At 41.7% G+C, this 27,759-nt stretch overlaps 1 protein-coding gene across 2 annotated transcripts in view; it reads left to right on the forward strand.

Annotated features, from left to right (window-relative positions):
• SLC12A2 (solute carrier family 12 member 2) overlaps nt 1–27,759 on the forward strand; it is a 368,917-nt gene that overhangs the window by 213,917 nt on the left and 127,241 nt on the right. For both annotated transcript variants that reach the window (XM_053701642.1, XM_053701641.1), the window contains 4 exons: nt 7,046–7,169; nt 7,569–7,670; nt 7,863–8,018; nt 21,920–22,019. In XM_053701642.1, coding sequence (XP_053557617.1) covers nt 7,046–7,169; nt 7,569–7,670; nt 7,863–8,018; nt 21,920–22,019 — 482 coding nt within the window. The remainder of the gene's footprint in view (nt 1–7,045; nt 7,170–7,568; nt 7,671–7,862; nt 8,019–21,919; nt 22,020–27,759) is intronic.

Raw genomic sequence — 27,759 nt, forward strand, 5'->3', positions numbered from 1 at the left:
GCTAGTCTGTATAAACATGTCTGACATAGAGGAAACTCCTTGTTCATTATGTTTAAAAGCCATGGTGGAACCCCATATGAGAATGTATACTAAATGTATTGATTTCACTTTAAACAATAAAGATCAGCTTTTATCTTTAAAAAATTTATCACCAGAGGATTCTGGCGAGGGGGAAGTTATGCCGACTAACTCTCCCCACGTGTCAGACCCTTTGACTCCCGCTCAAGGGACTCACGCTAAAATAACGCCAAGTACATCAAAGACGCCCATAGCGATTACTTTGCAGGACATGGTGGCAATCATGGATAATACCCTGTCAGCGGTATTAGCCAGACTGCCTGAATTCAGAGGAAAGCGCGATAGCTCTGGGGTTAGACGTAGTACAGAGCGCGCAGATGCCTTAAGGCCCATGTCTGATACTGCGTCACAATATGCAGAAGCTGAGGAAGGAGAGCTTCAGTCTATGGGTGACATTTCTGATTCGGGGAAACCTGATTCAGATATTTCTACTTTTAAATTTAAACTTGAGAACCTCCGTGTATTGCTTGGGGAGGTGTTAGCTGCTCTGAATGACTGTGACACAATTGCAGTACCAGAGAAATTTTGTATACTGGATAAATACTATGCAGTGCCGGTGTGTAATGATGTTTTTCCAATACCTAAAAGGTTTACAGAAATCATTAATAAGGAGTGGGATAGACCCGGTGTGCCGTTTCCCCCCCCTCCTATTTTTAGAAAAATGTTTCCAATAGACGCCACCACACGGGACTTATGGCAGACGGTCCCTAAGGTGGAGGGAGCAGTTTCTACTTTAGCAAAGCGTACCACTATCCCTGTCGAGGACAGTTGTGCTTTTTCAGATCCAATGGATAAAAAAATTAGGTTACCTTAAGAAAATGTTTATTCAACAAGGTTTTATCCTGCAGCCCCTTGCATGCATTGCGCCTGTCACTGCTGCTGCGGCGTTCTGGTTTGAGTCTCTGGAAGAGGCCTTTCAGACAGCTACTCCATTGACTGAAATACTTGACAAGCTTAGAACACTTAAGCTAGCTAATTCTTTTGTTTCTGACGCCATTGTTCATTTGACTAAACTAACGGCTAAGAATTCTGGATTCGCCATCCAGGCGCGTAGGGCGCTATGGCTTAAATCTTGGTCAGCTGACGTGACTTCAAAGCCTAAATTGCTTAACATTCCCTTTAAGGGGCAGACCCTATTCGGGCCTGGTTTGAAGGAAATTATTGCTGACATTACTGGAGGTAAGGGTCATACCCTTCCTCAAGACAGGGACAAATCAAAGGCCAAACAGTCTAATTTTCATGCCTTTCGAAACTTCAAGGCAGGTGCAGCATCAACTTCCTCTGCTACAAGACAAGAGGGAACTTTTGCTCAATCCAAGCCGGGCTGGAAACCTAACCAGTCCTGGAACAAAGGCAAGCAGGCCAGAAAGCCTGCTGCTGCCTCTAAGACAGCATGAAGGAACGGCCCCCTATCCGGTAACGGATCTAGTAGGGGGCAGACTTTCTCTCTTCGCCCAGGCGTGGGCAAGAGATGTTCAGGATCCCTGGGCGTTGGAAATCATATCTCAGGGATATCTTCTGGACTTCAAAGCTTCCCCTCCTCAAGGGAGATTTTACCTTTCGAGATTATCTGTAAACCAGATAAAGAAAGAGGCATTCTTACGCTGTGTGCAAGACCTCCTAGTTATGGGAGTGATCTGTCCAGTTCCACGGTCAGAACAGGGACAGGGTTTTTATTCAAATCTGTTTGTGGTTCCCAAAAAAGAGGGAACCTTCAGACCCATTTTGGATCTAAAGATCTTAAACAAATTCCTCAGAGTTCCATCGTTCAAAATGGAAACTATTCGGACCATCCTACCTATGATCCAGGAGGGTCAATACATGACCACAGTGGATTTGAAGGATGCTTACCTTCACATACCGATTCACAAAGATCATCATTGGTTCCTAAGGTTTGCCTTTCTGGACAGGCATTACCAATTTGTGGCTCTTCCCTTCGGGTTAGCTACAGCTCCAAGAATCTTTACAAAGGTTCTGGGATCGCTTCTGGCGGTCCTAAGACCGCAAGGTATATCAGTGGCCCCTTATCTGGACGACATCCTGATACAGGCATCAAGCTTTCAGATTGCCAAGTCACATACGGACATAGTTCTGGCATTTCTCAGGTCACATGGGTGGAAGGTGAACGAGGAAAAGAGTTCTCTATCCCCACTCACAAGAGTCTCTTTCCTAGGGACTCTGATAGATTCTGTAAAAATTAAGATTTACCTGACAGAATCCAGGTTATCAAAGCTTTTAAAATCTTGCCGTGTTCTTCATTCTATTCCGCGCCCTTCGGTGGCTCAGTGTATGGAAGTAATCGGCTTGATGGTAGCGGCGATGGACATAGTGCCATTTGCGCGCCTACATCTCGGACCGCTGCAACTATGCATGCTCAGTCAGTGGAATGGGGATTACACAGATTTGTCCCCTCTGCTAAATCTGGATCAAGAGACCAGAGATTCTCTTCTCTGGTGGCTATCTCGGGTCCATCTGTCCAAAGGTATGACCTTTCGCAGGCCAGATTGGACAATTGTAACAACAGATGCCAGCCTTCTAGGTTGGGGTGCAGTCTGGAATTCCCTGAAGGCTCAAGGATCGTGGACTCAGGAGGAGAAACTCCTCCCAATAAATATTCTGGAGTAAAGAGCAATATTCAATGCTCTTCTAACTTGGCCTCAGTTAGCAACCCTGAGGTTCATCAGATTTCAGTCGGACAACATCACGACTGTGGCTTACATCAACTATCAAGGGGGAACCAGGAGTTCCCTAGCGATGTTAGAAGTCTCCAAGATATTTCGCTGGGCAGAGACTCACTCTTGCCACCTATCAGCAATCCATATCCCAGGTGTAGAGAACTGGGAGGCGGATTTTCTAAGTCGTCAGACTTTTCATCCGGGGGAGTGGGAACTCCATCCGGAGGTGTTTGCTCAATTGGTTCATCGTTGGGGCAAACCAGAACTGGATCTCATGGCGTCTCGCCAGAACGCCAAGCTTCCTTGTTACGGATCCAGGTCCAGGGACCCAGAAGCGGCACTGATAGATGCTTTAGCAGCGCCTTGGTTCTTCAACCTGGCTTATGTGTTTCCACCGTTTCCTCGACTGATTGCCAAAATCAAACAGGAGATAGCATCGGTGATCTTGATAGCGCCTGCATGGCCACGCAGGACCTGGTATGCAGACCTAGTGTACATGTCATCCTTTCCACCATGGACCCTGCCTCTGAGACAAGACCTTCTACTACAAGGTCCTTTCAATCATCCGAATCTAATTTCTCTGAGACTGACTGCATGGAGATTGAACGCTTGATTTTATCAAAGCGTGGCTTCTCCGAGTCAGTCATTGATACCCTTATACAGGCACGAAAGCCTGTCAACAGGAAAATCTACCATAAGATATGGCGTAAATACCTTTATTGGTGTGAATCCAAGAATTACTCATGGAGTAAGGTTAGGATTCCTAGGATATTGTCCTTTCTCCAAGAGGGTTTGGAAAAAGGATTATCAGCTAGTTCTTTAAAGGGACAGATTTCTGCTCTGTCTATTCTTTTGCACAAGCGTCTGGCAGAAGTTCCAGACGTTCAAGCTTTTTGTCAGGCTTTGGTTAGAATTAAGCCTGTGTTTAAACCTGTTGCTCCCCCATGGAGCTTAAACTTGGTTCTTAAAGTTCTTCATTCCATTGATATCAAACTTTTATCTTGGAAAGTTCTGTTTTTGATGGCTATTTCCTCGGCTCGGAGAGTCTCTGAGTTATCTGCCTTACAATGTGATTCTCCTTATCTGATTTTCCATTCAGATAAAGTAGTTCTGCGTACAAAACCTGGGTTTTTACCTATGGTAGTTTCTAACAAGAATATCAATCAAGAGATTGTTGTTCCATCATTGTGTCCTAATCCTTCTTCAAAGAAGGAACGCCTTTTACATAATCTGGACGTGGTCCGTGCTTTAAAGTTTTACTTACAAGCTACTAAAGATTTTCGCCAAACATCTACACTGTTTGTTGTTTACTCTGGACAGAGGAGAGGTCAAAAAGCTTCGGCAACCTCTCTTTCTTTTTGGCTTCGGAGCGTAATACGCTTAGCCTATGAGACTGCTGGACAGCAGCCCCCTGAAAGGATTACAGCTCATTCTACTAGAGCTGTGGCTTCCACCTGGGCCTTTAAAAATGAGGTTTCTGTTGAACAGATTTGCAAGGCGGCGACTTGGTCTTCGCTTCATACCTTTTCAAAATTTTACAAATTTGATACTTTTGCTTCTTCGGAGGCTATTTTTGGGAGAAAGGTTTTACAGGCAGGTTCCTTCCATCTAAGCCTGCCTTGTCCCTCCCTTCATCCGTGTACTTTAGCTTTGGTATTGGTATCCCACAAGTAATGGATGATCCGTGGACTGGATACACCTTACAAGAGAAAACATAATTTATGCTTACCTGATAAATTTATTTCTCTTGTGGTGTATCCAGTCCACGGCCCTCCCTGTCTTTTTAAGGCAGGTGTAAATTTTAATTTAAACTACAGTCACCACTGCACCCTATGGTTTCTCCTTTCTCTGTTTGTTTCGGTCGAATGACTGGATATGGCAGTTAGGGGAGGAGCTATATAGCAGCTCTGCTGTGGGTGATCCTCTTGCAGCTTCCTGTTGGGAAGGAGAATATCCCACAAGTAATGGATGATCCGTGGACTGGATACACCACAAGAGAAATAAATTTATCAGGTAAGCATAAATTATGTTTTTTTCATTCACTTGTTATCGTTTGTTGATCACTTTTCCATAAGAGCATATTGAGGTAAGCTCAGCAGAATGCTCCTCTTGAGCATTATATGACAACAGAAATATTTGAAACAATGTTGTATATCTAGTGATCAAGATACATGCCATCTCCCGAACTGTTAAAGGGACATTAAACTCTTTTTATAAGCATAGTATTGAGGTTAATCCCTGCCTCCCTCTAGTCATGAATGCCGCCATATTGAATTCTGTCTTTCAATGCATTCCAATGCGGAGGTGTTTGCACATGTGCAGCAACTCTCGTTCAGATACATGCAGTGAAACCTAAGTTCCAATATGGCGGCACACACATTTTGAGGGAAGTTCATGAAGTGTTTAGTGTCCCTTAAAGGATTACTTTCTGTTATAATTTTTAAGCTAAACAACTAACATATTAAAGTTAATAAACATTAATTAAAACCTACTGACCTATATTTTCTCCAAAACGAAGTTTCATAACGTTCTAAAAGTTATATCTTTTATTCGCCGATGATGTCACGTTATCCTGCCCACTATTTTCAGCACTGCATGTTCAAAATACTTAAACCAATAACTTTGTGTTTAAAGCACCATTTTGAAACCTAGGTATTGTAAACGGATTGGTACAGAGCAAAGGATACCCAGGGAGTGGGTTTGGAAAACAATTAAATTTGCAGACAAGAATTCTGATATACAGTAGAGATATGTTAATGAAATGCTATTGATAAAAAGCGTATTTGGGGTAGTTAGTTAGTAACAGGCATAGAAAATATTTACTTACAGTGGCCCTTTAAGTTAAAAAAAAAATGGATATTATGAAAAAAGGCTACATTTGTTAATAGACGTGAATTGAAACATTTTATTTTAAGATAGGCCTTGTTAGAGACTCCATTTTCTAAACGCAATGCTTCCCTTTATTTTGTCCCCCCAAAACAGCCTCTGCTTTACTCTTCAGTGCTTCTGTCTGCTGCTGTGGTTTAAAAAAAACAAAACAAACACATCAGAGTTGCTGTCTAGTCACTTGGTTGTGCTGCATACACCAATTTTCATTTAACTACATGTAATAGACTCTACTATAAAGAAGAATATGCACAGATACTGATCTAAAAATTCAGTATAAAACCTTTTTAAAACTTAGTTGGAAGCTCCCATTTTAACACTGTTAATGAAATAAGCCTGGGACACCCACTGAAAAGGGCTGATGGCAAAACGTCCCTCCCTCCCTGCATATGAAATCTGTATACATCAGTATATATCTAAAACTTTCGGCCTTGGTTAGGAGCCTGAAAATCAGCACAATGTTATTTAAAAATAAGCAAAACTATACATTTTTACAAAAACACTCCCAGATGGGCTATATAAATGGATCATCTACAAAACATTTATGCAAAGAAAAATCTAGTGTATAATGTCCCTTTAATTTGGAGCACCCGCACTGCATAAAGCGGCCAATGGCATGCTACTATTGAGATGCAATGTGCGGGCGATATGTTTTCTGTTGGCTGTACTGCCTGCTTTGCTCAGATGTTAGAAAAACTGCAGCTACAGAGAGGGAGCCAGAGGGTGACCAAAATGGTATAAAGAAATGTTAAATGATTGTGTTTTCAATTGTGGTTTGATTTGTGGCTTCATAGAACTGTAAATAAGATTGGGTGAAGTTACCATCCCTTTAAAGGGATTATGAAACACACATTTTTTCTTTTGTGATTCAGACAGAGCATACAATTTTTAAAAAGTTTCCAATGTACTTTTTTATCAAATTTGCTTTGTTCCCATGGTATTCTTTGTTGAAGGAATATCTAGGTAGGTGTCTTGATCACTACATGATAGGAAATAGTGCTGCCATCTAGTGCTCTTGCAAATGGTTAACATTCTTGCAAAACTGCTGCCATATGTTGCTCCAGACACATGCACACTCCTGAGCTTACATCTCTGCTTTTAAACAAAAGATAACAAGAGTAAGAAGTAAATTAGAAAGTTGTTTAAGGTTGCATTCTCTTTGAATCATGAAAGAAAAGTTTTGGGTTTCATGTCTTTGTACTGCATTACAAGCATTGTATATACTGTACCTGTGTAAATTATTAAAATTTCATCCATCATCAGAATAATGCTGCCAATTTTTCATAAATAAAATGTGGATATTGTAATGGTGTTATTTTGTAATGTTAGAATGCTGTAGCAGATTTTGCGGTTTGACAATTTACTCTTCCATCTGCTGTAGCTAAATTAGTTTTATTTCCTCTTAGGCCTTGTGCAAGGACAACATTTATCCCGGTCTTGGGCTGTTTGCTAAAGGATATGGGAAAAACAATGAACCACTTCGTGGCTATTTGCTTACATTTGGGATTGCTTTGGGATTCATTCTAATCGGTAGGTCTTTTGAAATAAGTCATTTGAACATTTGATTTTTATAGTTTACTGAGAAAGGGCTGTAAACTGTATTATTTGTTTTACAGACGCGTTTCACTTAAACATGTTGACATTTTAAAAATAATTTTAATAGGTTGTAGGCTGGTCAATTTTTGAATGGTCATTTTTTTCATCTTAATTTTTTTTAGAGCTGATGAAAGATACATTTAATCTTAAAATGCAATAGGGTATTTTTTCTCCCCCATCAATTTATCAAATAGGATTGTTTTATACAAGAAAATAGATTGACTCTGAAAATGTATTTTAATTAAAATAGATTGAATGTGTAAATGTAGTTTAATTTACTTTGCAAAAGGAAACTTTACTCTAATCTGCACAAATATATTTCTTTTTCTTTAGCTGAACTAAATGTGATTGCTCCCATCATCTCCAACTTTTTCCTGGCTTCCTATGCATTAATAAACTTCTCTGTGTTCCATGCATCTCTTGCCAAGTCTCCTGGTAAGTGTAGTGCTTGATTGTATTAATGAACCTTTTTATGCTCACATTTCTCACTTTAAAGATGTGTTTATTGTAAATGTACAAAAGGTTCAGAGGGAACATTTTCATCACACACATGTTTAAGGTATCAATAGTTACCACAACTTGTTTTATATTGCTTGGCTGTTGATTAAGACAATTTTCATTCTGTAGGTTGGCGTCCATCCTTCAAATACTACAATATGTGGGTTTCGCTTCTGGGTGCCCTTCTTTGCTGTGGAGTCATGTTTGTGATTAACTGGTGGGCGGCACTTTTAACCTATGTTATAGTTATCGGATTGTATATATATGTTACCTACAAGAAGCCTGGTAAGTGTGTGTAATTTGTTTTATTTTTAAAATGAAAAAAGCAATTATTATTTAATTATTATTAGACTATGAATGTTCTTAAGATTCACCCAAATGTTTGAGGTAATGTATTATTAATGCATCACTTTCATGTTTGTTTTATTTACAAATAAGAGAAATGTAACATGTTTATTTATATTTTAAAGGACATTTAACCCAAAAATGTTCTCTCTAATTTGTTCTCAATGATCCATTTTACATGCCGGAAATAGCTGACTTAGCCTGTAGTATCCCTACATATACTGAAAGTTTACATACCTAGGTATATGCTATTAAGAAACTGTAAAGACAGCCAGCAGAAGAAATTACACTCACAGTGGGACGTGGAATATTAATTTTCAATTGTTCTTTCTAAGTATGAGACAGAGATAAGAAAGAGAAGCATTTGAGTGATCAGATAACTTGTAATGATCTGCCTAAAATTTAGCCTATTTCTCCAACATAGGTGTGTCCGGTCCACGGCGTCATCCTTACTTGTGGGATATTCTCTTCCCCAACAGGAAATGGCAAAGAGCCCAGCAAAGCTGGTCACATGATCCCTCCTAGGCTCCGCCTACCCCAGTCATTCTCTTTGCCGTTGTACAGGCAACATCTCCACGGAGATGGCTTAGAGTTTTTTAGTGTTTAACTGTAGTTTTTATTATTCAATCAAGAGTTTGTTATTTTAAAATAGTGCTGGTATGTACTATTTACTCTGAAACAGAAAAGAGATGAAGATTTCTGTTTGTAAGAGGAAAATGATTTTAGCAACCGTTACTAAAATCCATGGCTGTTCCACACAGGACTGTTGAGAGGAATTAACTTCAGTTGGGGGAACAGTGAGCAGTCTTTTGCTGCTTGAGGTATGACACATTCTAACAAGACGATGTAATGCTGGAAGCTGTCATTTTCCCTATGGGATCCGGTAAGCCATTTTTATTCAGATAGTAAATAAGGGCTTCACAAGGGCTTATTAAGACTGTAGACATTTTCTGGGCTAAATCGATTCATATATTACACATATTTAGCCTTGAGGAATCATTTAATCTGGGTATTTTTGTAAAATATCGGCAGGCACTGTTTTAGACACCTTATTCTTTAGGGGCTTTCCCTAATCATAGGCAGAGCCTCATTTTCGCGCCGGTATTGCGCACTTGTTTTTGAGAAGCATGACATGCAGTCGCATGTGTGAGGAGCTCTGATACATAGAAAAGACTTTCTGAAGGCGTCATTTGGTATCGTATTCCCCTTTGGGCTTGGTTGGGTCTCAGCAAAGCAGATACCAGGGACTGTAAAGGGGTTAAAGTTAAAAACGGCTCCGGTTCCGTTATTTTAAGGGTTAAAGCTTCCAAATTTGGTGTGCAACACTTTTAAGGCTTTAAGACACTGTGGTGAAATTTTGGTGAATTTTGAACAATTCCTTCATACTTTTTCGCAATTGCAGTAATAAAGTGTGTTCAGTTTAAAATTTAAAGTGACAGTAACGGTTTTATTTTAAAACGTTTTTTGTACTTTGTTATCAAGTTTATGCCTGTTTAACATGTCTGAACTACCAGATAGACTGTGTTCTGAATGTGGGGAAGCCAAGGTTCCTTCTCATTTAAATAAATGTGATTTATGTGACACTGAAAATGATGCCCAAGATGATTCCTCAAGTGAGGGGAGTAAGCATGGTACTGCATCATTCCCTCCTTCGTCTACACGAGTCTTGCCCACTCAGGAGGCCCCTAGTACATCTAGCGCGCCAATACTCCTTACTATGCAACAATTAACGGCTGTAATGGATAATTCTATCAAAAACATTTTAGCCAAAATGCCCACTTATCAGCGTAAGCGCGACTGCTCTGTTTTAGATACTGAAGAGCATGAGGACGCTGATGATAATGGTTCTGAAATGCCCCTACACCAGTCTGAGGGGGCCAGGGAGGTTTTGTCTGAGGGAGAAATTTCAGATTCAGGGAAAATTTCTCAACAAGCTGAACCTGATGTGATTACATTTAAATTTAAGTTGGAACATCTCCGCGCTCTGCTTAAGGAGGTATTATCCACTCTGGATGATTGTGAGAATTTGATCATCCCAGAGAAACTATGTAAAATGGACAAGTTCCTAGAGGTCCCGGGGCTCCCAGAAGCTTTTCCTATACCCAAGCGGGTGGCGGACATTGTAAATAAAGAATGGGAAAGGCCCGGTATACCTTTCGTCCCTCCCCCCATATTTAAAAAATTGTTTCCTATGGTCGACCCCAGAAAGGACTTATGGCAGACAGTCCCCAAGGTCGAGGGAGCGGTTTCTACTTTAAACAAACGCACCACTATACCCATAGAAGATAGTTGTGCTTTCAAAGATCCTATGGATAAAAAATTAGAAGGTTTGCTTAAAAAGATGTTTGTTCAGCAAGGTTACCTTCTACAACCAATTTCATGCATTGTCCCTGTCACTACAGCCGCGTGTTTCTGGTTCGATGAGCTAGTAAAGGCGATCGATAGTGATTCTCCTCCTTATGAGGAGATTATGGACAGAATCCGTGCTCTCAAATTGGCTAATTCTTTCACCCTAGACGCCACTTTGCAATTGGCTAGGTTAGCGGCGAAGAATTCTGGGTTTGCTATTGTGGCGCGCAGAGCGCTTTGGTTGAAATCTTGGTCAGCTGATGCGTCTTCCAAGAACAAACTCCTTAACATTCCTTTCAAGGGGAAAACGCTGTTTGGCCCTGACTTGAAAGAGATTATCTCTGATATCACTGGGGGTAAGGGCCACGCCCTTCCTCAGGATAGGTCTTTCAAGGCCAAAAATAAACCTAATTTTCGTCCCTTTCGTAGAAACGGACCAGCCCCAAGTGCTACGTCCTCTAAGCAAGAGGGTAATACTTCTCAAGCCAAGCCAGCCTGGAGACCAATGCAAGGCTGGAACAAGGGAAAGCAGGCCAAGAAACCTGCCACTGCTACCAAGACAGCATGAAATGTTGGCCACCGATCCGGGACCGGATCTGGTGGGGGGCAGACTCTCTCTCTTCGCTCAGGCTTGGGCAAGAGATGTTCTGGATCCTTGGGCACTAGAAATAGTCTCCCAAGGTTATCTTCTGGAATTCAAGGGGCTTCCCCCAAGGGGGAGGTTCCACAGGTCTCAATTGTCTTCAGACCACATTAAAAGACAGGCATTCTTACATTGTGTAGAAGACCTGTTAAAAATGGGAGTGATTCATCCTGTTCCATTAGGAGAACAAGGGATGGGGTTCTACTCCAATCTGTTCATAGTTCCCAAAAAAGAGGGAACGTTCAGACCAAGATCTCAAGATCTTAAACAAGTTTCTCAAGGTTCCATCGTTCAAAATGGAAACCATTCGAACAATTCTTCCTTCCATCCAGGAAGGTCAATTCATGACCACGGTGGATTTAAAGGATGCGTATCTACATATTCCTATCCACAAGGAACATCATCGGTTCCTAAGGTTCGCATTCCTGGACAAGCATTACCAGTTTGTGGCGCTTCCTTTCGGATTAGCCACTGCTCCAAGGATTTTCACAAAGGTACTAGGGTCCCTTCTAGCGGTGCTAAGACCAAGGGGCATTGCAGTAGTACCTTACTTGGACGACATTCTGATTCAAGCGTCGTCCCTTCCTCAAGCAAAGGCTCACACGGACATAGTCCTGGCCTTTCTCAGATCTCACGGATGGAAAGTGAACGTGGAAAAGAGTTCTCTATCTCCGTCGACAAGGGTTCCCTTCCTGGGAACAATAATAGACTCCTTAGAAATGAGGATTTTTCTGACAGAGGCCAGAAAAACAAAACTTCTAAACTCTTGTCAAACACTTCATTCCGTTCCTCTTCCTTCCATAGCGCAGTGCATGGAAGTAATAGGTTTGATGGTAGCGGCAATGGACATAGTTCCTTTTGCGCGCATTCATCTAAGACCATTACAACTGTGCATGCTCAGTCAGTGGAATGGGGACTATACAGACTTGTCTCCGAAGATACAAGTAAATCAGAGGACCAGAGGCTCACTCCGTTGGTGGCTGTCCCTGGACAACCTGTCACAAGGGATGACCTTCCGCAGACCAGAGTGGGTCATTGTCACGACCGACGCCAGTCTGATGGGCTGGGGCGCGGTCTGGGGATCCCTGAAAGCTCAGGGTCTTTGGTCTCGGGAAGAATCTCTTCTACCGATAAATATTCTGGAACTGAGAGCGATATTCAATGCTCTCAAGGCTTGGCCTCAGCTAGCAAAGGCCAAGTTCATACGGTTTCAATCAGACAACATGACGACTGTTGCGTACATCAACCATCAGGGGGGAACAAGGAGTTCCCTGGCGATGGAAGAAGTGACCAAAATCATTCAATGGGCGGCGACTCACTCCTGCCACCTGTCTGCAATCCACATCCCAGGAGTGGAAAATTGGGAAGCGGATTTTCTGAGTCGTCAGACATTACATCCGGGGGAGTGGGAACTCCATCCGGAAATCTTTGCCCAAATTACTCAACTGTGGGGCATTCCAGACATGGATCTGATGGCCTCTCGTCAGAACTTCAAGGTTCCTTGCTACGGGTCCAGATCCAGGGATCCCAAGGCGACTCTAGTAGATGCACTAGTAGCACCTTGGACCTTCAAACTAGCTTATGTATTCCCGCCGTTTCCTCTCATCCCCAGGCTGGTAGCCAGGATCCATCAGGAGAGGGCGTCGGTGATCTTGATAGCTCCTGCGTGGCCACGCAGGACTTGGTATGCAGATCTGGTGAATATGTCATCGGCTCCACCATGGAAGCTACCTTTGAGACGAGACCTTCTTGTTCAAGGTCCGTTCGAACATCCGAATCTGGTCTCACTCCAGCTGACTGCTTGGAGATAGAACGCTTGATCTTATCAAAACGAGGGTTCTCAGATTCTGTTATTGATACTCTTGTTCAGGCCAGAAAGCCTGTAACTAGAAAAATTTACCACAAAATATGGAAAAAATATATCTGTTGGTGTGAATCTAAAGGATTCCCTTGGGACAAGGTAAAGATTCCTAAGATTCTATCCTTTCTTCAAGAAGGATTGGAGAAAGGATTATCTGCAAGTTCCTTGAAGGGACAGATTTCTGCCTTGTCTGTGTTACTCCACAAAAAGCTGGCAGCTGTGCCAGATGTTCAAGCCTTTGTTCAGGCTCTGGTTAGAATCAAGCCTGTTTACAAACCTATGACTCCTCCTTGGAGTCTCAACTTAGTTCTTTCAGTTCTTCAGGGGGTTCCGTTTGAACCCTTACATTCCGTTGATATTAAGTTATTATCTTGGAAAGTTTTGTTTTTGGTTGCAATTTCTTCTGCTAGAAGAGTTTCAGAATTATCTGCTCTGCAGTGTTCTCCTCCTTATCTGGTGTTCCATGCAGATAAGGTGGTTTTACGTACTAAACCTGGTTTTCTTCCAAAAGTTGTTTCTAACAAAAACATTAACCAGGAGATAGTCGTGCCTTCTTTGTGTCCGAAACCAGTTTCGAAGAAGGAACGTTTGTTGCACAATTTGGATGTTGTTCGCGCTCTAAAATTCTATTTAGATGCTACAAAGGATTTTAGACAAACATCTTCCTTGTTTGTTGTTTATTCTGGTAAAAGGAGAGGTCAAAAAGCAACTTCTACCTCTCTCTCTTTTTGGATTAAAAGCATCATCAGATTGGCTTACGAGACTGCCGGACGGCAGCCTCCTGAAAGAATCACAGCTCATTCCACTAGGGCTGTGGCTTCCACATGGGCCTTCAAGAACGAGGCTTCTGTTGATCAGATATGTAGGGCAGCGACTTGGTCTTCACTGCACACTTTTACCAAATTTTACAAGTTTGATACTTTTGCTTCTTCTGAGGCTGTTTTTGGGAGAAAGGTTTTGCAAGCCGTGGTGCCTTCCATTTAGGTGACCTGATTTGCTCCCTCCCTTCATCCGTGTCCTAAAGCTTTGGTATTGGTTCCCACAAGTAAGGATGACGCCGTGGACCGGACACACCTATGTTGGAGAAAACAGAATTTATGTTTACCTGATAAATTACTTTCTCCAACGGTGTGTCCGGTCCACGGCCCGCCCTGGTTTTTTAATCAGGTCTGATAATTTATTTTCTTTAACTTCAGTCACCACGGTATCATATGGTTTCTCCTATGCAAATATTCCTCCTTAACGTCGGTTGAATGACTGGGGTAGGCGGAGCCTAGGAGGGATCATGTGACCAGCTTTGCTGGGCTCTTTGCCATTTCCTGTTGGGGAAGAGAATATCCCACAAGTAAGGATGACGCCGTGGACCGGACACACCGTTGGAGAAAGTAATTTATCAGGTAAACATAAATTCTGTTTTTTATGGGCTGTGGTTTCAAAGAACAAATCCAGCTATTTACTTTGCAAAAAGAAGCATACATGAGCACTTTCTCATACATTTTATTCCCTGCAGCTGGTATTGCAAGTCAAGGGAAACACATTCAGGGAAAAACAATTTTACAGTGAACTGTCCCTTTAATGATGTTAATATAAGCAGCCCAAGGGTATTTTAAAAGAAATAGTGGCATATCTGAACAGAAGGGGCAAGCGAGTTTAGATATTTGATTTCTCCAACATTGGTGTGTCCGGTCCACGGCGTCATCCTTACTTGTGGGAATATCTCTTCCCCAACAGGAAATGGCAAAGAGTCCCAGCAAAGCTGGCCATATAGTCCCTCCTAGGCTCCGCCCACCCCAGTCATTCTCTTTGCCGTTGCACAGGCAACATCTCCACGGAGATGGTTAAGAGTATGTGGTGTTTAGTTGTAGTTTTTTATTCTACTATCAAGAGTTTGTTATTTTAAAATAGTGCTGGTATTTACTATTTACTCCGAAACAGAAAGAGATGAAGAATTCTGTTTGTGAGTGGAAGATGATTTTATCAGACAGTAACTAAAATCCTTTGCTGTTTCCACATAGGACTGTTGAGATGAAGTAACTTCAGTTGGGGGAAACAGTTAGCAGACTTTTCTGCTTAAGGTATGACTAGCCATATTTCTAACAAGACTGTGTAATGCTGGAAGGCTGTCATTTCCCCTCATGGGGACCGGTAAGCCATTTTCTTAGTCTCAAGCAGAATAAAGGGCTTAATATGGGCTATAAAACTGGTAGACACTTTAATGGGCAAAATCGATTGCTTTATTTGGGCATTTTATACATGTTTATGCTGGTATTTCACATTTATAAACTTGGGGAACGTTTTTTAACGTCAGGCACTATGTTAGACACCTTTTCCAGTCAGGAAGGGCCTTCCCAGTTGTAGGCTGAGCCACATTTTCGCGCCATTACTGCGCAGTTGTTTTTGAGAGCAAGACATGCAGATGCATGTGTGAGGACCTCAAAATAGTTGGAAAAGTTCCTAGAAGGCGTCATTTGGTATCGTATTCCCCTCTGGGCTTGGTAGAGTCGCAGCAAAGGCTGTAGCTTGGACTGTAGAGGGGTTAAAACTGTAACCGGCTCCGGTTTCGTTTAAGGGTTAAAGCTCTGAAAATTGGGGCGCGATCCGATATAGATCGCAGTTTGCGGCGCAAGCAAGGGAACCGGCGTCGCCCGCAGTTTCAGCTCGCAACTCGAGCTATCCTATATAAGTCGCCGTCAGATGCTAACGTGCCGTAAGTCTGACAAACCAGCGATGTCCAGAAATCTGCGCAAGTACAAATTTCTGGCGTCGCCAGTGACTTGCGGCACGTTAGAAACTGCCGGCGCCTATAAAACCTGACTAAAGTCTAAAACACCCGCACTGTCTAAAACGCCTCCCTAACATAGCCCGACAAGTCTAACACGCCTCCCTAACAAAGCCCGACACGTCTAACCCTCTATCCGCTATCCCCCCTCACTATCCTAACAATAAAAAAGCTATTAACCCCTAAACCGTCGCTCCCGTACCCCGCCGCCAGCTATATTATATCTATAACCCCCTAAAGTGAGCCCCTAACACCGCCGCCATCTATATTAAAATTATTAACCCCTAATGTAAGCCCCTTACACCGCCATCTCTATTAAAATGATTAACCCCTAATTTAATCTACCTACCCCGCCGCCAGCTATATTATCTATATTAACCCTAAGTATATTATAGTTAATATAGGTATTACATTATATATATTAACTATATTAACCCTAATTATATTAGGGTTAATATAGTTACTATAGTATTTATATTAACTATATTAACTCTATCTAACCCTAACACCCCTAACTAAATTTATATTAAATTAATCTAATTCATTTATAAACTAAAATATTCCTATTTAAATCTAAATACTTACCTTTAAAATAAACCCTAAGATAGCTACAATATAATTAATAATTGCATTGTAGCTATGTTAGGGTTAATATTTATTTTACAGGTAAATTGTTAATTATTTTAAGTAGGTATAATAGCTATTAAATAGTTATTAACTATTTAATATCTACCTAGTTAAAATAATTACCCAATTACCTGTAAAATAAATCCTAACCTAAGTTACAAATACACCTACACAATAAATTAAATAAACTACAAACATCTATCTAAAAATACAATTAAATTAACTAAACTAAATTACAAAAAAAAACAAACACTAAATTACAAAAAATAAAAAAAGATTACAAGATTTTTAAGCTAATTACACCTATTCTAAGCCCCCTAATAAAATAATAAACCCCCAAAATAAAAAAAATTCCCTGCCCTATTCTAAATTAAACAAGTTTTCTCCATTTTCGCCACGTAAGTCCTTACGCTGCATATTGGATACCAAACTGCGCTGGTTTGATATACCTGCCTATAGCCCAAAAAATTACGGGCGACGGCAGAAATATACGCGCGTAACTTCTAGGTTACGCCGTATATGTGATACCAAACCCGCGCAAATATTGGCGTCGCTGGCTTTTGCGGGCGACGATTTTTATCGGATCGACCCCGTAGTGTGCAATACTTTTAATGCTTTAAGACACTGTGGTGAAATTTTGGTAAATTTTGAACAATTCCTTCATATTTTTTCACATATTCAGTAATAAAGTGTGCTCTGTTTAAAATTTAAAGAGACAGTAACGGTTTTGTTTTAAAACGTTTTTTGTGTTTTACTGACAAGTTTAAGCCTGTTTAACATGTCTGTGCCTTCAGATAAGCTATGTTCTATATGTATGAAAGTCAGTGTCTCCCCCTTCTAAATTATGTGATAATTGTGCCAGAATTGAAAGAGATTATCTCAGACATCACTGGGGGAAAGGGCCACGCCCTCCCACAAGATAGGCCTTTCAAAGCCAAGAATAAGTCTAATTTTCGTTCCTTTCGTAATTTCAGGAACGGACAGGGCTCTAATTCTGCATCCTCTAAGCAAGAGGGTAATACCTCACAGACCAAACCAGCCTGGAAACCGATGCAAGGCTGGAACAAGGGTAAGCAGGCCAAGAAGCCTGTCGCTGCTAACAAAACAGCATGAAGGAGTAGCCCCCGATCCAGGACCGGATCTAGTGGGGGGCAGACTCTCTCTCTCTTTGCTCAGGCTTGGGCAAGAGATGTTCAGGATCCCTGGACGCTAGAAATAGTTTCTCAGGGTTATCTTCTGGAATTCAAGGAACTACCCCCAAGGGGAAGGTTCCACATGTCTCACTTATCCTCAAACCAAATAAAGAGACAGGCATTCTTACATTGTTTAAAAGACCTGTTAAAGATGGGAGTGATACACCCAGTTCCAACGGCGGAACAAGCAATGGGATTTTACTCAAATCTGTTTGTAGTTCCCAAAAAAAGAGGGAACTTTCAGACCAATCCTGGATTTAAAGATCCTAAACAAATTTCTCAGAGTACCATCGTTGAAGATGGAAACCATTCGAACGATTCTACCCACAATTCAGGAAGGTCAATTTATGACTACCGTGGATCTAAAGGATGCGTATCTACATATCCCTATCCACAAAGAACATCATCAGTTCCTAAGGTTCGCCTTTCTGGACAAACATTACCAGTTTGTGGCCCTCCCATTCGGGTTAGCCACTGCTCCAAGGATTTTCACAAAGGTACTCGGATCCCTTCTAGCGGTTCAAAGACCAAGGGGCATTGCAGTAGTACCGTACTTGGACGACATTCTAGTACAAGCGACGTCTCTTTCAAAGGCAAAGGCTCACTCAGACATCGTTCTGGCCTTTCTCAGATCTCACGGATGGAAGGTGAACATAGAAAAAAGTTCCCTGTCTCCGTCGACAAGAGTTCCTTTCTTGGGAACAATAATAGATTCCTTAGAAATGAGGATTTTCTTGACAGAAGTCAGAAAGTCAAAACTTCTAAACGCTTGTCAAGTTCTTCATTCTATTCCTCGTCCTTCCGTAGCTCAGTGCATGGAAGTAGTAGGATTGATGGTTGCAGCAATGGACATAGTTCCTTTTGCGCGAATTCATCTAAGACCATTACAACTGTGCATGCTGAAACAGTGGAATGGGGACTATACAGACTTGTCTCCAGTGATTCAAGTAGATCAGAAGACCAGAGACTCACTCCGTTGGTGGCTAACCCAGGATCACCTATCCCAGGGAATGAGCTTCCGCAGTCCAGAGTGGGTCATCGTCACGACCGACGCCAGCCTAGTGGGCTGGGGCGCGGTCTGGGAATCCCTGAAAGCTCAGGGACTGTGGTCTCGGGAAGAGTCTCTTCTCCCGATAAACATTCTGGAACTAAGAGCGATATTCAATGCTCTCAGGGCTTGGCCTCAGCTAGCAAAGGCCAGATTCATAAGATTCCAATCAGACAACATGACTGTTGCGTATCTCAATCATCAGGGGGGAACAAGGAGTTCCCTGGCGATGAAAGAAGTGACCAAAATAATACAATGGGCGGAGAATCACTCCTGCCACCTATCTGCGATCTACATTCCAGGTGTGGAAAACTGGGAAGCGGATTATTTGAGTCGTCAGACATTCCATCCGGGGGAGTGGGAACTCCACCCGGAGATCTTTGCCCAGTTGACGCAACTATGGGGCATTCCAGATATGGATCTGATGGCGTCTCGTCAGAACTTCAAGGTTCCTTGCTACGGGTCCAGATCCAGGGATCCCAAGGCGACTCTATTGGATGCACTAGTAGCGCCTTGGACCTTCAACCTAGCTTATGTGTTTACACCGTTTCCTCTCATTCCCAGGCTGGTAGCCAGGATCAAACAGGAGAGGGCCTCGGTGATCTTGATAGCTCCTGCGTCGCCACGCAGGACTTGGTATGCAGACCTGGTGAATATGTCATCGGTTCCACCATGGAAGCTACCTTTCAGACAGGACCTTCTTGTTCAGGGTCCATTCGAACATCCAAATCTGGTCTCCCTCCAGCTGACGGCTTGGAGATTGAACGCTTGATTCTATCAAAGCGTAGGTTTTCAGATTCCGTGATAGATAGTCTGGTTCAAGCCAGAAAACCGGTAACTAGAAAGATTTACCATAAAATATGGAAAAGATATATCTGCTGGTGTGAATCCATGGGATTCCCATGGAATAAGATAACGATTCCTAGGATTCTTTCCTTTCTACAAGAAGGTTTGGATAAAGGATTATCTGCGAGTTCTCTAAAGGGACAGATTTCTGCTTTATCTGTCCTACTACACAAACGACTGGCAGTTGTGCCAGATGTTCAAGCATTTGTTCAGGCTTTGGTTAGGATTCAGCCTGTTTACAGACCTTTGACTCCTCCCTGGAGTTTAAATCTAGTTCTTTCAGTTCTTCAAGGGGTTCCGTTTGAACCTTTACATTCCATAGATATTAAGTTGTTATCTTGGAAAGTTTTGTTTTTGGTTGCTATTTCTTCTGCTAGAAGAGTTTCTGAGTTATCTGCTCTACAGTGTACACCACCCTATCTGGTGTTCCATTCAGATAAGGTTGTTCTGCGTACTAAGCCTGGTTTTCTACCAAAGGTTGTTTCCAACAAAAATATTAATCAGGAGATAGTTGCACCTTCTTTGTGTCCGAATCCAGTTTCAAAGAAGGAACGTTTGCTACACAATTTAGATGTAGTCCGTGCTCTAAAATTCTACTTAGAAGCTACAAAAGAGTTCAGACAAACTTCTTCTCTGTTTGTCTTCTATTCTGGTAAAAGGAGAGGTCAAAAAGCAACTTCTACCTCTCTTTCCTTTTGGCTTAAAAGCATCATCCGATTGGCTTATGAGACTGCCGGACGGCAGCCTCCTGAAAGAATCACAGCTCACTCCACTAGGGCTGTAGCTTCCACATGGGCCTTCAAGAACGAGGCTTCTGTTGATCAGATATGTAAGGCAGCGACTTGGTCTTCACTGCACACTTTTGCCAAATTTTACAAATTTGATACTTTTGCTTCTTCGGAGGCTATTTTTGGGAGAAAGGTTTTGCAAGCTGTGGTGCCTTCCGTTTAGGTAACCTGATTTGCTCCCTCCCTTCATCCGTGTCCTAAAGCTTTGGTATTGGTTCCCACAAGTAAGGATGACGCCGTGGACCGGACACACCAATGTTGGAGAAAACAGAATTTATGCTTACCTGATAAATTACTTTCTCCAACGGTGTGTCCGGTCCACGGCCCGCCCTGGTTTTTTAATCAGGTCCGATTAATTATTTTCTCTAACTACAGTCACCACGACACCCTATGGTTTCTCCTATTTTTTCCTCCTGTCCGTCGGTCGAATGACTGGGGTGGGCGGAGCCTAGGAGGGACTATATGGCCAGCTTTGCTGGGACTCTTTGCCATTTCCTGTTGGGGAAGAGATATTCCCACAAGTAAGGATGACGCCGTGGACCGGACACACCGTTGGTGAAAGTAATTTATCAGGTAAGCATAAATTCTGTTTTTGATACTTTTGTCTCATAATGAAAAAAAACTGTTTAAGCACTTTAAAAGGTGTCTGGTATCCACTGTGAGCCTCACATGTAATATAACACAAATTATTGTAACATTTGCTTGAGGAATCATTTCTTGCCAGGATGCTCTCAGAACTGCCTAGTGTCAGAAATCTGGGTAGTTTACACAAAGCTCCATTAGTTCCTGATTTTTTCCTGTCTTGGTCTTTCCTGTGTTGCTTTTACATTTAGTTTTGAATCCAAAAATAGCCATTGCAAGCTTTTGTTTAACTTCCTTAAGCAATAAAGACAAATGCAAGTCCAATTAAATTTGCAAATCTGAAAGCAGATGGTAATTTGTCACAGTATGTTTACTGCTGTGGTAAGATTTATTTATTTATTGCAGTGTAGTGCTATCCTGAAATATTAAAGATCCAGTGATAATGGTATTTGTTTAGGGGGAAACCAGATAATCCTGTCTAAAATGGCTGTGCGTGATGTAGTTAGATTTTGGAGACTGATAAAGAAACTGAAGTGTGATTAACATGTAATGGTATTCTAGTAAGTGCTATGCCTTAGAAGTGTAGTTGTGATTGAAGGAAACTGTATAGTATCGGTCAGGTATCATGTACTGAAGTCTGCATTGCTGTCTGTAAAAATATATTGGTAAAAGTTATTCCTAACCTAGCACTATGTTATATTACTTGATGTCGGATATTAGCTTGAAAGCAAAAACTACCAATATATAATTAATCCCAACATAAAGGAAATTGTTGACATTCCTATTTTTGATCTCCACACTAGCAAAAAATAATGGGTGGGGGGGGAGCGCAATGGCCCCAGTACCCTGGAAGCAGCCAGTAGTATATACATTTTATATGCCAAAGTGGGATTCTTTATAGACAGGTATAATAAAATTAAACTGATTTACTGGCTTTTTCCCCATCCCTAAGTTGGATCATTGTTTGTTTGGTGTGGAACCGATGACTTTCCGTTTTCACCCTAGAAAAGTGTGCTGTCATCACAGGTGTAAAACAATTGTACAACACTAAGTTCATGATTTATTAGCAGAAACAATATTTTAAATGCTGAAATAAATGTTTATAAATCAAATTAATTTCTTCAGATGTGAACTGGGGATCTTCGACACAGGCCTTGACGTATCTGAACGCTTTGCAGCACACTATCCGCCTTGCTGGTGTAGAAGACCATGTCAAGAATTTCAGGTAATTCTTTCAAATAAATAAATAATCCTGAAAATTTATGCAAAACCATGTTTATCTAAGGAATAAGTAAGACATGACATTGAGATTGTAAAATAAAACGTTAAAAATGTAGCAATATACTTTTTCCCCTTTCTCCTGTAATCCTGTTTTGCAATTAAACACTAATATAGTTTGCACATTCACTGGCTGCACTCTCTAGTGACCTATTTTTAACTGTCTCTAATTCTAAGCAACCTCAGCGGAGAAGGAAACCTAGGTTATGATTGTTTTATGGATACTAACATTTATTTAGGGCTAGATTACAAGTGGAGCGCTAATTTATCGCACACCCATAAACTGGCAAATTTGCCCATGTACGTGATAAATAATCAGCCATTACAAGTGATCAGATCTCTGGTTAATTTTATAAATGTGTCCCAAATGATCCCAAAATACAGCGGTGTGTATTTTATTAAAAAATTTAAAATTTGTAGCATTTTAATTTTTTCTTATAAAATTACTACACCAGTCAGTTTTTGGGGGCTAAAGTCGGCAGGTGTGAGGTGTTAGGAAAAAAAAAAGGTGCCTTTACATTGCAGTCTATGGGAACTGTGTGTTCCTAGTAAATATATATATATGTATATACTTATATACATATATTTGTGTTAATATGTGTATATACACATATTAACACATAAATATAGATTTATATAAGCACATATATTTACAATTTGCTGCCATTGCTGCTCGACTTACCCCCTTCGCTGCACTTTGGTTCTGTGCTGTGCATGACTGCATCAGAACGAGGCTCCTATTGGGGCCTTTGGAAGAGCCCTCTTGTGAGCACAATGCTCCCAGCAATGCGAACGCAAGCTCGCGTTTACATTGCTGTCAACTTGTAATACCAGCACACATTAGTGTGCGCTGGTATTACTCAGTGGAGCGCAAATATCGCTTTCAAGAATAATGTAATCTGGTCCTTAATATTTAAACAACTATTATAAAAATATATCTGCATAATATTCTCAGGCACATTGTTTTGAATATATCATCCTTCCTAGCATTTCTTTATGGCTAGATTACGAGTGGAGCACAAGCGATAAGGTGTTTATTGCAGGGTTTTGCACTTATTGGGCTTACCACTGGTATTACGAGTTAAAAGTTAAATGCAATCACTTGAGCGCAGAATGATTACCACAACTTCAGAGCGCTGGTTACCTGTTTTGCAAAACTAAAAAGTGTCACAAAACACACAAAAAATACATTACAAAGTACAGGTACACTCATAAAAAAAACTATAAAAATTATTTTTAAAAAAATTGCACAAAAAGTTACAAGGGCTCATATATATATATATATATATATATATATATATATATATATATATATATATATATATATATATATATATATGTATGTATGTGTATATATATATATATATATATATATGTATGTGTATATATATATATATATATATATATATATATGTATATGTGTGTGTGTGTATATGTGTGTGTATATATATATGTATGTATATGTACAGGGAGTGCATAATTATTAGGCAAATGAGTATTTCTCCTGTTAAGTGTAGTCAGTCCACGGGTCATCATTACTTCTGGGATATTAACTCCTCCCCAACAGGAAGTGCAAGAGGATCACCCAAGCAGAGCTGCTATATAGCTCCTCCCCTCTACGTCACACCCAGTCATTCTCTTGCACCCAACTAATAGATAGGATGTGTGAGAGGACTGTGGTGAATAATATTAGGGCCATGTCAGATACTGCGTCACAATTTGCAGAACATGAGGACGGAGAGCTTCAATCTGCAGGTGACGGATCTGATCCAAATAGAGTGGATTCAGACATTTCAAATTTTAAGTTTAAACTAGAAAACCTCCGTGTACTGCTAGGGGAGGTATTAGCGGCTCTGAATGATTGTAACACCGTTGCAATCCCAGAGAAATTATGTAGGCTGGATAGATACTATGCAGTACCAGCGAGTACTGACGTATTTCCTATACCTAAGAGGCTTACAGAGATAATTACTAAGGAGTGGGATAGGCCCGGTGTACCCTTTTCCCCCCTCCTGTATTTAAAAAAATGTTTCCAATAGACGCCACCACACGGGACTTATGGCAGATGGTCCCTAAGGTGGAGGGAGCGGTTTCTACTCTGGCTAAGCGTACCACTATCCCGGTGGAGGATAGCTGTGCCTTTTCAGATCCAATGGATAAAAAAATTAGAGGGTTACCTTAAGAAAATGTTTGTTCAACAAGGTTTTATATTGCAACCCCTTGCATGTATTGCGTCTGTCACGGCTGCGGCCGCATTTTGGTCAGAGTCTCTGGAAGAGACTCTTGACTCAATAACTATAGATGAGATTTCAAATAAGCTTAAAACCCTTAAGCTAGCTAATTCATTTATTTCAGATGCCGTAGTACATTTAACTAAACTTACGGCTAAGAATTCCGGATTCGCCATTCAGGCACGTAGAGCACTGTGGCTAAAATCCTGGTCAGCTGATGTTACTTATAAATCTAAATTACTTAACATTCCTTTCAAAGGGCAGACCTTATTCGGGCCCGGTTTGAAAGAAATTATCGCTGACATTACAGGAGGTAAAGGCCATGCCCTGCCTCAAGACAGAGCCAAACCTAGGGCTAGACAGTCTAATTTTCGTGCCTTTCGTAACTTCAAGGCAGGAGCAGCATCAACTTCCTCTGCACCAAAACAGGAAGGAGCTGTTGCTCGCTACAGACAAGGCTGGAAACCTAACCAGTCCTGGAACAAGGGCAAGCAGGCCAGAAAACCTGCTGCTGCCCCTAAGACAGCATGAATTGAGGGCCCCCGATCCGGGAACGGATCTAGTGGGGGGCAGACTTTCTCTCTTCGCCCAGGCTTGGGCAAGAGATGTCCAGGATCCCTGGGCGTTAGAGATCATATCTCAGGGATATCTTCTGGACTTCAAAATCTCTCCCCCAAAAGGGAGATTTCATCTTTCAAGGTTGTCAACAAACCAAATAAAGAAAGAGGCGTTTCTACGCTGTGTACAAGATCTTTTGCTAATGGGAGTGATCCACCCGGTTCCGCGGTCGGAGCACGGACAGGGGTTTTACTCAAATCTGTTTGTGGTTCCCAAGAAAGAAGGAACCTTCAGACCAATCTTGGATTTAAAGATCTTAAACAAATTCCTAAGAGTTCCATCGTTCAAAATGGAAACTATTCGGACAATCTTACCCATGATCCAAAAGGGTCAGTACATGACCACAGTGGATTTAAAGGACGCTTACCTTCACGTACCGATTCACAAAGATCATTACCGGTATCTAAGGTTTGCCTTCCTAGACAGGCATTACCAGTTTGTAGCTCTTCCATTCGGATTGGCTACGGCTCCAAGAATCTTCACAAAGGTTCTGGGCGCTCTTCTGGCGGTACTAAGACCGCGAGGAATTTCGGGACTGCTTGGAGAGTAACAACAGACGCCAGCCTACTAGGTTGGGGCGCTGTCTGGAATTCCCTGAAGGCTCAGGGATCATGGACTCAGGAGGAGAGTCTCCTTCCAATAAACATTCTGAAATTGAGAGCAGTTCTCAATGCCCTTCTGGCTTGGCCTCAGTTAACAACTCGGGGGTTCATCAGGTTTCAGTCGGACAACATCACGACTGTAGCTTACATCAACCATCAAGGAGGGACAAGAAGCTCCCTAGCGATGATGGAAATATCAAAGATAATTCGCTGGGCAGAGTCTCACTCTTGCCACCTGTCAGCGATCCACATTCCTGGAGTGGAGAACTGGGAGGCGGATTTCCTAAGTCGTCAGACTTTTCATCCGGGGGAGTGGGAACTTCATCCGGAGGTCTTTGCCCAAATACTTTGACTTTGGGGCAAACCAGAGATAGATCTCATGACGTCTCGCCAGAACGCCAAGCTTCCTTGTTACGGGTCCAGGTCCAGCGACCCGGGAGCGGTCCTGGTAGATGCTTTGACAGCACCTTGGACCTTCGGGATGGCCTATGTGTTTCCACCCTTCCCGATGCTTCCTCGATTGATTGCCAGGATCAAACAGGAGAGAGCATCGGTGATTCTAATAGCGCCTGCGTGGCCACGCAGGACCTGGTATGCAGATCTAGTGGACATGTCATCCTGTCCACCTTGGTCTCTGCCTCTGAGACAGGACCTTCTAATTCAGGGTCCTTTCAAACATCAAAATCTAATTTCTCTGAAGCTGACTGCTTGGAGATTGAACGCTTGATTTTATCAAAGCGTGGATTTTCGGAGTCAGTAATTGATACCTTAATACAGGCTAGGAAACCTGTTACCAGAAAGATTTACCATAAAATATGGCGTAAATACTTACATGGGTGCGAATCCAATAGTTACTCATGGAGTAAGGTTAGGATTCCTAGGATATTGTCTTTTCTACAAGAGGGTTTAGAAAAGGGTTTATCTGCTAGTTCCTTAAAGGGACAGATCTCAGCTCTGTCCGTTCTTTTACACAAACGTCTGTCAGAAGTTCCAGACGTTCAGGCTTTTTGCCAGGCTTTGGCCAGGATTAAGCCTGTGTTTAAAACTGTTGCTCCACCATGGAGCTTAAATTTAGTTCTTAACGTTTTACAGGGTGTTCCGTTTGAACCCCTTCATTCCATTGATATTAAATTGTTATCTTGGAAAGTTCTGTTTTTAATGGCTATTTCCTCGGCTCGTAGAGTCTCTGAGTTATCAGCCTTACATTGTGATTCTCCGTATCTGATTTTTCATTCAGATAAGGTAGTTCTGCGTACTAAACCTGGGTTCTTACCTAAGGTTGTCACTAACAAGAATATCAATCAAGAGATTGTTGTTCCATCATTGTGTCCTAACCCTTCTTCAAAGAAGGAACGACTTCTGCACAATCTAGATGTAGTCCGTGCCCTGAAATTTTATTTACAGGCAACTAAAGATTTTCGCCAAACTTCTTCCCTGTTTGTCGTTTATTCTGGACAGAGGAGAGGTCAAAAAGCTTCTGCTACCTCTCTCTCTTTTTGGCTTCGTAGCATAATACGTTTAGCCTATGAGACTGCTGGACAGCAGCCTCCTGAAAGAATTACAGCTCATTCTACTAGAGCTGTGGCTTCCACTTGGGCCTTTAAGAATGAGGCATCTGTTGAACAGATTTGCAAGGCTGCAACTTGGTCTTCTCTTCATACTTTTTCCAAATTTTACAAATTTGACACTTTTGCTTCTTCGGAGGCTGTTTTTGGGAGAAAGGTTCTTCAGGCAGTGGTCCCTTCCGTATAAAGATCCTGCCTGTCCCTCCCGTCATCCGTGTACTTTAGCTTTGGTATTGGTATCCCAGAAGTAATGATGACCCGTGGACTGACTACACTTAACAGGAGAAAACATAATTTATGCTTACCTGATAAATTCCTTTCTCCTGTAGTGTAGTCAGTCCACGGCCCGCCCTGTTTTTTATGGCAGGTCTAAATTTTTAAATTATACTCCAGTCACCACTGCACCCTATAGTTTCTCCTTTCTCGTTTGGTTCTCGGTCGAATGACTGGGTGTGACGTAGAGGGGAGGAGCTATATAGCAGCTCTGCTTGGGTGATCCTCTTGCACTTCCTGTTGGGGAGGAGTTAATATCCCAGAAGTAATGATGACCCGTGGACTGACTACACTACAGGAGAAAGGAATTTATCAGGTAAGCATAAATTATGTTTTTGACCACATCATCCTCTTTATGCATGTTGTCTTACTCCAAGCTGTATAGGCTCGAAAGCCTA

Source organism: Bombina bombina, chromosome 2, assembly GCF_027579735.1.
Source record: "Bombina bombina isolate aBomBom1 chromosome 2, aBomBom1.pri, whole genome shotgun sequence".
In the NCBI taxonomy this organism is placed as follows: domain Eukaryota; kingdom Metazoa; phylum Chordata; class Amphibia; order Anura; family Bombinatoridae; genus Bombina; species Bombina bombina.